At 35.2% G+C, this 13,078-nt stretch overlaps 1 protein-coding gene across 1 annotated transcript in view; it reads right to left on the bottom strand.

The window, feature by feature from the left end:
- The window catches only part of Adgrv1 (adhesion G protein-coupled receptor V1), a 583,921-nt gene extending 571,774 nt beyond the window's left edge, over window positions 1-12,147 (bottom strand). The window contains exon 1 of the mRNA XM_047556631.1: window positions 12,049-12,147. Coding sequence (XP_047412587.1) covers window positions 12,049-12,070 — 22 coding nt within the window. The 5' untranslated portion in view covers window positions 12,071-12,147. The remainder of the gene's footprint in view (window positions 1-12,048) is intronic.
- Between the last annotated feature and the right edge of the window lie 931 nt (window positions 12,148-13,078).

Genomic DNA, 13,078 nt, shown 5'->3' with positions numbered 1-13,078 from the left:
ACCGGACAAGGAGTTTATGCTAGTTAGTTGTTTTAAATATATTTAGTTGTTTTAAATATTTTCAAAGACCAAGGGAAATCATGTGTATAAAACTAAAAAAAAAAATTTCTCCCCAAATGGAGACTATCGTAAAAATATTAAAAAATTATAAAAAACAAATTCTGGACATGCAATAACTGTATTAATTAATTACAAAGGCCTCAAGGGTTGATTTGAGTAGGCAGAAGGAGTAAGTGAACTTTAAAATAAGTGAAACTAGTCTAAAGTACAAAAGATGAAGTAAGAAAAAAGAACAGAGCCTCAGAGTCACCTGGGACACCATCAAATACCAATACATGCATAATGGAAGCTCCAGAAGTAAAGAGAATGTATTTGAAGGAATATTTGAAGAAATAACAAGTGAATAACAAGTGAAAGTTTCACAAATTTGATGGGAAAAAAAAAAAAAAAAATCCACATGTCTGAAAAGCTGAACAAACTCCAGGTAAGATAAATTTAAAGAGATACTGATCTAGACACACATAATAGTCAAAGTGTCAAAAGCAAGAAACAGAATTTTAAAAGAAGCAAGGTTGAAGCAAATTATCACATAAAAGTGATCCTGATTAATGTCTGCTTCCTTATGAGAAAACAAGTAAGTGAGAAAGCAATTGGGTTGATATATTCAATGTGCTGAAAAAAAAAAAAAAAAAAACTACCAACTAAGAAGCCAGCAAAACTATCATTCAAACTTGAAGATGAAATTTATATATTCTCAAATAAACAAAAACTAAGAGAATCTGTTTCTCACAACCTTACTTTCAATAAATAATAAGGGAAGTTTCTCAAGGTGAAATAAGAGTAACCTTAGTCCACATGAAAAATAAAAAACACCAGATGGCTAAATATAAAATACAACATAAATCAGATGCAGTGGCTCACACCTGTAATCCCAGCAACAAGGAAGGCTGGGCTCCTCCAAGAAGGATCACAAGATCAAGGCCAGCCTCGGCAATTTAGTGAGACCCTGTCTCAAAATATAAACTTTAAAAAAAAGGGCCTGGGGATGTGGCTCAGCAGCCCCTAAATTCAATCCCTGGTATCAAAAACTAAAATAAAATGAAACACAGTATAACATTAGTTTTGTTACAACTGTTTTTTTGTCCTGATTTAAGGAACAACTACCTAAGACAGTAAGCATAAGCCCATGTTGAAGAGCACATAATGAATGAGGATGTAATTTGTATGTAAGGGGCAGGGATGGAACGGTAAAGAAGCAAAGCTTTTTCATACTGAAATTAAGTTGATATTAATGTGAATTAGATTGCTGTATTCCAATATTAATTGTAATACCTAAGGCAACCAATAAGACAATGAATGAAAAGAATATAATAAAGGAAGCAACCATGAAATTAAAATAACTTATTAGAAAATATCTATTTAAAATAACACAAGGCAATAAGAAAGGAACAGATGAGGGAAAAATCATAAACATGTAAAAATACAGAAAAATGGCAAACATCAATTCTACCTTATAGATAATTACATTAAATATGAATGGATTAATCTCTCCAGTTAAAAAATCAGAGGTGGGAGTATGGGGATAGGAAGGATAATAGGATGAAACTGACATTGTTACCTCATGTACACATACAACTACATGACCAATGTGATCCTATAATATGTACAATCAGAAAAATGAGAAATGATACTCCATTTATGTATGATTTATCAAAATGTATAAAGGCATTCTACTGTCATGTACAACTAATTAGAACAAATTTTAAATTTTTTTTAAAAAACCAGAGGTTAGCACAATGGATTTTTTTCAAATGACTCAACTAGATGCTCTTTATAAGTGATGCACTTTAAATTCAAAGTTACAAATAAGTTGAAAGTAAAAAATGGAAAAGCATGCAAATAGTAATCATACAAAAAAGTCACTAAACTGATATTAGACAAAATAAACTTATGGAAGAAAATAGTACTGGAAACAAGAAGGACATTTTGAAATGATAGAAGGATCAATCCATCACAAAGACATAGTGATCGTAAATATCAGCACCCACAAGAGAGAATTCCAAAATACATGAGTTAAAAACTGATCAAACTGAAGGTAAAAACAAATATTTGAACAATAATAGATACTTCAGTAACCCATGTTCAATAATGGATAAAATAACAAAACGAAGAAATGTGTGCACGCGCACACACACAAGAGAGTTAGACAATGCTATGAATGAACTAGATTTAAAAGACGTCTACAGATACATCACCCCATAACAGTAGGATATTTAACATGTCAGCACTCTTCAGGGTAGGTCTTATATAAAGTCATAAAACATACCTCAACATTTTTTTCTAAAGAGACAGTGTCTCCCTATGTCTCCCAGGCTATCCCAAGCTCATGTGAACCTCCTGCCTCAGCCTCCTGAGTAACTGAGACCACATGTTCAGCTTAACTCTTGATACAGTTACTAGACTTTAATTATACAAATTACTCTTTTTAAATTTTTTTTAGTTTTAGATGTACACAATACCTTTGTTCTATTTATTAATTTTATGTTGAGGTGAGGATCAAACCCAGTGCCTCACACATGCAAGGCAAGTGCTCTACCACTAAGCCACAAACCCAGTCCTACAAAGCACTCTTTAACCACAGGAGAATGAAATCAGAAACGAATAACAGAAATTTAGGTAATTTACAATTATATGGAAATTAACAGCATTCTCCTAAGGGACCAAAGAATTAAAGAAGTAAATCATAAAATAGTTTTGAGACAAATGAAAACGAAAACTCAACATGCCAAAACTTGCTGGCTACTGCTAAAGTAGTACTTGGAGGAAAACAAATAGGTGTAAATATATTAAAAAAAAAATAGATTTCAAATAAACAACCTAATTTTCCTCCTTAAGAAAATAGAGTAAACCCAAATCAAGCAGACAAAATACTATAACAAAGATTAATGTGAAATTAAATGAAGTAGAGAATAAATAAGAGAAAATCAACAAAATTGAAAATTAGTTATTTGAAAAGATCAACAAAGTTGCCAAACATTTAGCTAACCTGCCTAAGAAGGGAAAGGGAGAAGATGCAAATTTATATAATGACAAATTCAAGAGGGGTCATTACTACCAACTGTATAAAATTAAAGTTAAATATAAAAGAGTACAATGAATAATTGTTTACCAACAAAAATAACATAGAAGTGGACCAATCTCTCAAAAGATATAAACATCCCAAACTGATGTCATACATGCCTGCAATCCCAGGGACTCAGAAGGCTAAAGCAGGAAGACCACAAGTTCAAAGGCAGCCTCAGCAACTTAGGGAGACCCTGTATCAAAATAAAAATGAAAAGGGCTGGGAATGTAATTCAGTGGTAAAGCACCTCTAGGTTCAATTCCCAATACCAAAAAAGAAAGAGAAGAAGAAGAGGAGGAAGTGGAGGAGGAGGAATGAAAATCTGAATAAACCCATAACAATTAAATAGATTGAATTGATAACCAAAAAAATCTCCATGATGAAAAAACCCAGGACCAGATCCGATGACTTAATTGGTGGATTCTACCATTTAAGGAAGCCTTAACATCAGTTTCCCACAAACTTAGAAAGAACACTTCCCAAATAATTTTATGAGGCTAGTTTTACCCTGATAAACAAAACCAAAGATATTACAAAAAAAAAAAGAACTCTTACAAATGTTAATGCAAAAATTCTTAGTAAAATACTAACAAACCAAACCAAATTCAGTAACATATAAAAAAGTCATACAACATGACTAAGATCTATCCCAGGAATGCAACACTGATTCAACATACAAAAATCAATTAATGCAATGTACTACATTAATATGAAAAAAATGAACATTTCAAATAGATGCTTAAGAAGCAATCAAACACTTTTTTATGAAAAGAACACTCACAAACTAGGAATAAAGGGGTAATTCCTCAATCTGATAAAGAAAGTGTATTTACAGCTAGCATCATTTAGTTTAAAAATCAAAAGTCTCTTTCTAAGATCAGGAATAAGATAAGAATGTCCATTGTTATCACTACTATTCAACATGGTCCTACAAACTATAGACAGAAAAATTAGGTGAGCAAAATCAAAAGAGAGAGAGAGAGAGGGAGAGAGAGAGATAGATCCAGGTTAGAAAGGACATACCTATCTCTATTTGTAGAAGACAAGAATAAAAATGCTTAAAGGAAATTTAACCAAAGATGTGTAAGAATTGTGCACTTAATAACTACAAAACATCATTAAGAGATATTAAACTAAATGTAAAGATATCTCGTGCTCATGAATTGAAAGATTTAATAGTTCTAAGAAGCCAATGCTTTTCAAATTGATCTATTAAAAAATGTAATGCAAACCCAATCAATAAATGGGCTAAGGAACTGGACAGACACTTTACAGAAGAAGATATACAGGTGATTAATAAATATATGAAAAAGTGTTCAACAATCTCTAGTAAATAGAGAAATGCAAATTAAAACAATTCTAGGATTTCATCTTAGTACAATTAAAACTGCTATTACCAAGAACACAAACAATAATAGATGTTGGCATGAATGTGGGGAAAAAGGCACACTTTTACATTGCTGGTGGAGTTGCAAATTGGTGCAGCCACTCTGGAAAGCACTGTGGAGAATCCTAAGAAAACTTGAAATGGACCCAACCTAGATGCCCTTCAACAGATGAATGGATAAAGAAACTGTGGTATATATACACAATGGAATATTATTCAACCATAAAGAATAATAATATTATGACATTTGCAGATAAATGGATGGAACTGGAGAACATCATGCTAAGTGAAATAAGCCAATCCCAAAAATCCAAAGGTCAAATGTTCTCCCTGATATATAGAAGATGATACATAATGGAGGTGAGGGGGTAAGAGAAGAATGAAGGAATTTTAGATTACATAGAGGGAGGAGGCAGGGCTATGAAAGATGGAATGAGACAGACATCATTACCCTATGTACATGTATGATTACACGAATGGTATTAATTTACATCATGCACAACCATAGAAACTAAAAGTTGTAACCCCATTTGTGTACAGTGAATCAAAATGCAGTCTGTATTATTAAAAAAAAAAAAATGTAATGCAGTTCCTGTGGGAATCCCAACTGGAACTTTCTAGAAACTGACCAACTGTTCCTAAATGCTTATGGAAATGCAAGGGATCCAAGACAGACAAAACAACCTTTCAATAACGTTGGAGGGCTCATACTTCCTGATTTCAAGGATCACTACAAAACTGCAGTAATCAAGACTATGAAGCACTGGCAGGAAGATAGACAAATAGATCAGTGACAAAGAATTGAGATTCTAGAGATAATGGTCAATCAATTTTTTAAAATATTTTTAGTTGTAGATGGACACAATAGCTTTATTTTATTAATTTATTTATTTATTTATTTATTTTATTTATTTTATTAATTTATTTTTATGTGATGCTAAGGTTCGAACCCAGTGCCTCACATATGCTAACTAAGTGCTCTAACACTGAGCTACGACCCCATCCCTGGTCAAGTGATTTTTGATAATGGTGTAAGCCATCATGAGGAAAGAATAAATTCTTCAACTGGATATACATATGTAATTAAGGAAGTTGGATCTCCTTATTCAAATCATATAAAAAACCATATAAAAAATTAACACAAAAATAAGTGGGCATTAAATGTGAGAGATAAAACTATAAAATGTAATGTACAGCTACAGATCTCAATGGGTTTGGATTAGGCAATGTTTATTAAACACGACATCAAAAGCACAAGCATCCCAAAGAAAAATTAAATTGATTTTACCATAATTTCTTTTTTTGTTTCTAAGAAAATATCACACTATTATAAAAGTAAAAATGTAATCTCACTTGCAAAATTAAAGAAAATATTTGCAAATGATAGATCTGAAAAGTGATTCATATCTAGTACATATAAAGAATTCCCATAACTCAATAAAAAGTCAAATAACCCAACTTTAAAATGGGCAAAGGACTAGAAAAGACATCTCTCCAAAGAAAATACACAGAAGCAAATAAGAAAAAAAAAATGCTTAGTATCACAATCAAAACCACAATGAGATCCCACTTCATACCTACTAAAATGGGTAGAATTAAAAAGGCAGACAACAAGTGTTTACAAGTATGTGAAAACCTGAAACACTGAAACACATTTGGTAGTCCAAATGTGAAAAGGCAACCACACTGTGGAAAACCACTATCAATTTGTCAAAAAGCAAAACACAGGAAGACCATGTGATTTAGCAATTCCACTCCTCCATAGATAACCGTGAAAACTGAAAATGTGGATAGACCGAAACTTGTACATATGTCCACAGTAGCATTATTCCTAATTGTCAAAAAGTAAATATAACCCAAATATCCATCAATTGATAAATGGAAAAAAGAAAGGAATTCTCATACACTGAATACTATTTGGCAATAAAAATTTAAGTACTAATACATGGTACAACATGGGTGAATCTTAAAACCATTTTATAAGTAAAAAAAGGTAGGCACAAAAGATCACATACTGTGAATTATATTTCAATTTTTCAAAGAGAAATTGCATTTCCAGCTCTCTTTTCCTTCAACATTTCAGTCAGAAGACAAGATACTTGAATCATTCTTGCCTATATACCTTTGGTCTAAACCACTCCTAAGGCCCTTCTTTAAGACCCTCTCTGCTTTCTCTCCATATCATTCCAGATCAAGTTCCTCTTTTTCCAGAACAAGTTCCTCTTTTTCCAGAACGCCTTCCAAACTTGGCTGACTAGTTAGCAGAGGATCCCTGAACTGTCTTCATTTCATTCCTGCTTATCAACACCATTGAATTGAACTGAATAATAAACTAATGACTATAACTGTAGCCGCAGATAGGGCTTTCCTTTTATAATCACGGATGGAAAATACAGAAGACAATGCAATTCTTTCACATTATGAAAATTGTATTGATCATCTGAAAAGCTTTATCTAATACTTCAATAATTCCTTCATTCAGTCCAACATTATCTGAATAATAAAAAATGTATTATTTTACTTTCAAATAATTATATAAGTACAGCTATGCAAAAACAGTGCTGCATTAAAAGATGAGCTAAATTGAATTGGCTGCCCTATGACATGGATTAAAGGCTAATATAATTCCAGTTATTCTAACAAAAGGATTATCATAACATACAGTAGTTCAGAGACATATGAGACATATGCGAATATACAGGAAGTATGCTACTATTATCTAATTATCAAAATCATGACTAAATAAGGTAACAAAATCTTATTTTCCATTAGCACACAAATACAAAACCTTGAATTACTTCCAAAAAATGTCACTTGTTATAACACTTAAATTTTTTTTCTGTGACTCATATTCCCCTAAAGCATTCCCTCTTGCATAACAAATAAAGTCAACGTAAGTAATTAAGAACTGCTTCTTCATTGTTAATTTTGAATCATCTTAGCTCAATTAATGCCAGTATATATACCCTCTGTTTATTGTGCATATTGCATGCAGAAATAAACTACTAACGGTGCCACACAATGTCTTTTTGGTGCTGCATTTTATTTGAAGCTATTTTATATCTTTCAACCTGTGCCACATTTCAATAGTGACTATTTATAATTACAATCATCCCTTTATTAGCTTGGCATTTCATTTTCCTTGTCCTATGGCACCCTACAGCTGAACACAAGGAAAACTCTCTGTTGATTAGTTATTTAAGACCAGCAACAATAACTATGCTGGAGAGAAGGCTACTTGGAGAGGATTATGTAAGAGCTAGCACTCAACAGCCTCAGACAGAAAGCAGCAAATTATAAACCCAAGTACTTCCTTGCATGTAACCAAATTGGCTAGTTGAAATGCTAATTGCCTTTCAGCACAACTAAAGACAGACAGGGGACCTTGTGCTTCAGAGAATGAAATGCATTTTTACTCCACTTCTGCACCATTGTCTTGCTGAGAATCATGTGAAATCTATTCATAAAGGTAGCTCTTTCCCTAACCTTAAAATGTGGGAAATTTATTTAGTCCTTACCAGCAACTCCGATATGCTGATGTGCCAAGATGGGAACAGATGGTTGGATTAAAGCCATGTTAAGCCCCTAATAAAGCACGAAAGAACACTATGCTCAAATATATACTACATAAACCCGAGAGAAGAGAAAATGTGCCTAAGGAAGGGGAGTTTTAAATAACAAATAAATTTATGAAATTAAAATAACTAAATAACATTATCTTTAAAACATTTGTTTTCAGTGTACTTATATTCACACACAGAACTGTCACTGCCTGTCTCAAAGAGACTCACAGTCTCCCTTTATACCTAAGAATTTTATGAGAATTACTTCAAAACTCATTTATGGACAATTACTCCAACAAAGTTTCCCCTTTGTATGAATGGGGTTCATTCTAGGTTTCCAGAACATTAAATAAATGAGAGAGAAAACCCTGTCTGCATCCTGCCTTCACTCTGAGGTATAGCCAGACTTATGCCTGAATGCACCAGAAAGGGCCCCATGACCACCTGCCCAGCGACTGGGGGAGGGATTGGTCTGGTACATTTTAAAGTGTATAGTGTGTCACAGTGGAATCAGAAAACACAGCCTTTGTACTATGGCAGCCTTGTGTGTCCCAGCTCCACCCTCCTCCTCCTCCGCCACTTTATCTGCAACAGTGCTGGGATGCTGTGGCTTCCTATGTGGCCTGACTTCTGGAGTACTGGGGAACCATCCATGTATATAAAGAAGTCTCCCATACTCCTGGTCCAGCCTCCTGGTTCAGCCTCATGAAAGGAATAAAGGAGGCATGTGAGGACATGGGGAAATCACCTTTCACTAGTACTCCCTTCTGCATGGAGTAGAAAGAGTATGGATTATTAGTAGTGTGTTCATGTTCATTTCTCAACAAATATATTTATTTACATAAAGTCAGAACTGCTTGGGAGTGACAGAACACTAAATTGACAGGAGTTAAGAGAAGAAAGATAACTCCCTGGCTAGATGTTCTCCAAAAGAGGGGTTTCTATAATTTTTCCTTATTCCAATACCTGTTTGAATTTTCCACATAACTTTGAAAAATAATGTTACTTCCAAGTCAAAAAACACAGGGAGAGAAAGAGAGAGAGGTAAACTAAAATGTGTGTGAAGCTTAACTGTGTGATTTTTCCCACAAAATCAGGGACTCACTCATCCAAATCTCTCCATGGCAACACACTTTTTTAACCACACAAAACAATCATCTGTGGAGCCCAAATACACTTTGGATCACCTGCAAATTGTTTAGGTGCCCTCTATATGCCAAAAAATAAAAATAAAAATAAAATAGGTGATTTCACAGTGTTTCCACTGTGTAGAATTTGTACATGCTGCATAATAATGAGTTGTCACAAGCAAATAGATAACATGGGCACTTATTCAGTAGATTAACCACTTTGCTAAACCCTACAGATACTAGAGAAATATACAATTCAGTCACTGTCCTCAAGGATTTTGCATTCTAATTGGTGCAACCCTGAAATTTTCAACAAAAAAAGGGTATCAATCTAAGAACGGGCATGAAGTGGCATCTGATGGAGTGACAGTAAATCAAACAATGAATAACCAAGTTTATTAGTTAAGATACTTAGTAGTTTATGAGAATGAACACATGACTCAAGTCATAATTGGGAAAATAGAACAGGTTAATTTAAATGAGTCTCAACTTTTCTAGGCCTCAGTTTCCTCAAATGCAAAATAAAGGGTCTGGTCTAGTGTGGCTTCAAGACTTTGTCCCAGTGCTTTTGGAACTCATTGTGTTCACGGCCTATGAATTTCTGAACAGTGAAGTATCACACACTTAACCTAATACACAAAGTATTTTCTTTCTAGGTCCTCCTAAGGCATAGATATTTCTGCCTTAATTTCTTCTTCTGCAAATCAGGATACTATTTAATTCATTATTGAATATAAAATTAATCTAATTAAAGTACTTAGTACGATTCCTGAGTATAGTGTATACTTAATAAATGCAGCATACCATTACCATTCATCATGGGAAAATGAACAAAGACTTTAGTCACAGCTAACTCTGCTCTGAATACCCTTCTCCTATAAGTATAGCATCATTCATTGTCTCGAGCTTGGGCACCTCCAAGTAGAAAGACAGCTGGCATACTTTGGCTTTAATATAAGCTTAATTCCTCCCACATTATTTCTACTAGTCATTTTTATTACTAGAAAAATATCTGTGTTCCAAATATAGCTATATTATCACTGTCTGACAATGAATACAATTGTCATTCAATTTAATAAACATATGTGCAGCATGAAGCTATAAATATTATTAAAATGTTGTACATTTAACACATAAGTTCTATATCTGAGCATATCAAAACTCAGTATTGTTATATAATTTAACTTTACCTCATTCTAGACTCATATTCTAAGATTACTTCAGTTTATAGGCAGTTTCAGTTTTTATTGCTCACATTCAGTATAGAGTAGGTACTAAGTACACTCAGGAAAGACCTTTGATCTATCTGGGGATTTAGGGCAAGAATACTAAACTTTACACATTTCAGTGTCTTTATCTGTACTTTGAGACAATACTATTCAACTTATGATGGTGATGTGTTAACTACAATAACCAATATTAAAGGGTTTCTCAGAATTCCTTAGTTAGTAGGCATTCAAAAAGGGGTGACCTCATTTCATCCATCATGGAAATAAGAATATTCAGTCATACTTCAGGTTTAGTGGATGTGTTTTGTTTACTTCTTTTAAAAGTTACAATTTTGAGCCATTTGTTTGTGTTTAGCTGAAATAAGTGTTTGCAATCACATAGCTAGCCCAATCCTTTTATTTTATAAATAAACATACTAAGGCCCAGATAGATGGTTGAATGTACAAAATCACTGTAAGTTATGACAGAGCCAAGAAGTAACTAATAACACATACTTTGTTTATTTTACTATAACACATTTCAGAGTACATTTGGAAACTCCCTATAGCCTACTTTTATCTGGAATAAAATAAATTTAAGAAATTGCCACTTAGCCTAGGAAATTACCCAAAAATAAATTGCTGATATTCATTTGTGTTCTAACTGGAACATCTTTTTTATTTAATGTCTTTGTTTGTTTGATCTAGTTCATTTGATAACATGACACACAAAGAAAGGAAAAAGCTCTTCGGTAATTTAAGGTAATCAAAACTTTAGCAAGAATCTTAATAATGCTATATTAGTTAAGGTATATTTTTGAGCTTTATCCTAATTCTTAGTAATTATGGATCTTTAAAATTTGATGACAATTTCTAAAAGAGTGCTGCATACTTATAAACACACTACATACATTTTTAAAAGCTATGGATTTTGTGAGATGAGAAAAGTTTAACAAAACTTTCATTCAAGTTTCTACTGAAACTTAAAAGCAGTTTTTCCCCTGATGAATGCTGTCATAATTTCTTAATTTTAGTTTTATGAAAAAAATCAATTTCAAGATAGTTTAAGACATTTAAAATGAACAAGTATATTTTTACAATTCCAGGCGAATTCCAAATTCCCTGATATCAATATATCTCACTGATATTCTCCAACGCAGTGGTTATTTTGGAACATTAACAAGACTCTATCTCAACCTTCCAGTTATCAATTATTACCTATGGCGTGCCGTTCTTGACCGGTTATTTTCCATGCAGACTTTAAAGCTAGAGTTCGAGTATCAAACAAGCAGAAAGGGAAGAAAAAAAACTTTTCACTCTGCTCATTCACTTCTCACCTTTGAGATTAGGCAGCTCTAAAAGGGGCGGGTGGATAGAAATCTAAGGCTCACTGCAAAGCCGCGAGCGAGGTGCACACCCTCCGCTCTGTCCCCTTAACCCACAGCCCGCAGCTCTGAGCACGCGCCCAGCTCCCCGCACCCCAGCGCTGGCTCGCCCTCTGCACCGCCTTCACCTCCCACCTCCAGCAACAGGTGCCGCAGCAGCGATCAGCAGCGATCCCGAGGCACCGCAGATGCTGTGGCGCCTCCCTGGGCCACTGCGATGCTTGGAACACAGCCCCCAAGTCATAGCCTACCTTGCCCTGGGGACACCAACATCTGCGCGCGCCCTGCCAGTCCTCCTTTCTCACACCCTCGCTCAGCCTCTCGCTCTGGTCCCCAAGCCTCCTCTGGCGGCTGATTCTTTTCCCCACTACGGGGTCAGAAGGAGGGCTCCATCCCCCTCCCCCTCCGGCTCTCCTCCATCCTCTCTCTTCTCCAATAGGACTCGCGGTTCCCGGGGCTCCGCTCACCTGACCAGTGGAGTGGGGGTGGTTGCCCACAGTAACACGCTTTCCTCTGCACAGCGGGCAACCCAGTCCGCGCTCCGGCGTCGGGAACACCCTGCGTTGGCCATCCCTAATGGACTCTTCCAGCAGTGAGGCGCCTAAGCTGACCTGCCTGGGCGCAGGAGCGCGAGTCCTGCCTCTGCCCTCACATCCCAGCGTTAGTACGTGGTAGGCGATGACAAAATCGTCCCCTTAGGCTAAACTTTCTAGTTGTTTCCTTGGGCACAATACCATTCACCGATACAGTTGGGCACTCTACCCAGGTACTTCATTGTAAGCAATTTCTACCCTTCTTTCGGAAGAAAAAAACCTATTTGCTGAATCTTGTGCCGTTCTTAAAAGAATTTTTCTTTCAGCGTTGATTGAAATACTCCCTAAGGTATTCACCCCAGGAGAATTTGACCACAAATTGATGAAATATTAGAAGTGAAAGCTCTACCCCCACATACACTTATATAAGCAGGGACCTCAGTCAACAGCTGGGATGAGCTATCTGTCCCCTTACATGTAAAATAGTATTAATTCTTACCTTATGGCTGTTAAAAGGATTAAATTAATGAGATTGTGTGTGAAGTTCAATTCCTCACCTTACATTTAGTTCGTGGTAAACAGCTAATGTTGGATTCCCCCGCCCTCTCTCCGGGCTTAAAAGTAAAAGCCTCTGCTGAGGGAATGGTGAAGCCAGCAATCCCAGCAACTCTGGAGGCTGAGGCAGGAGGATCACAAGTTACAGGGCAGCCTCAGCAATACAGGGAGAACTGGTCGCAAAATAAAAAGG

The sequence above is a fragment of the Sciurus carolinensis genome, chromosome 6, assembly GCF_902686445.1.
Source record: "Sciurus carolinensis chromosome 6, mSciCar1.2, whole genome shotgun sequence".
Lineage (NCBI taxonomy): Eukaryota > Metazoa > Chordata > Mammalia > Rodentia > Sciuridae > Sciurus > Sciurus carolinensis.
The sequence above is the reverse complement of the archived record's forward strand: the minus strand, read 5'-3'. Positions and strand labels throughout refer to the sequence as shown.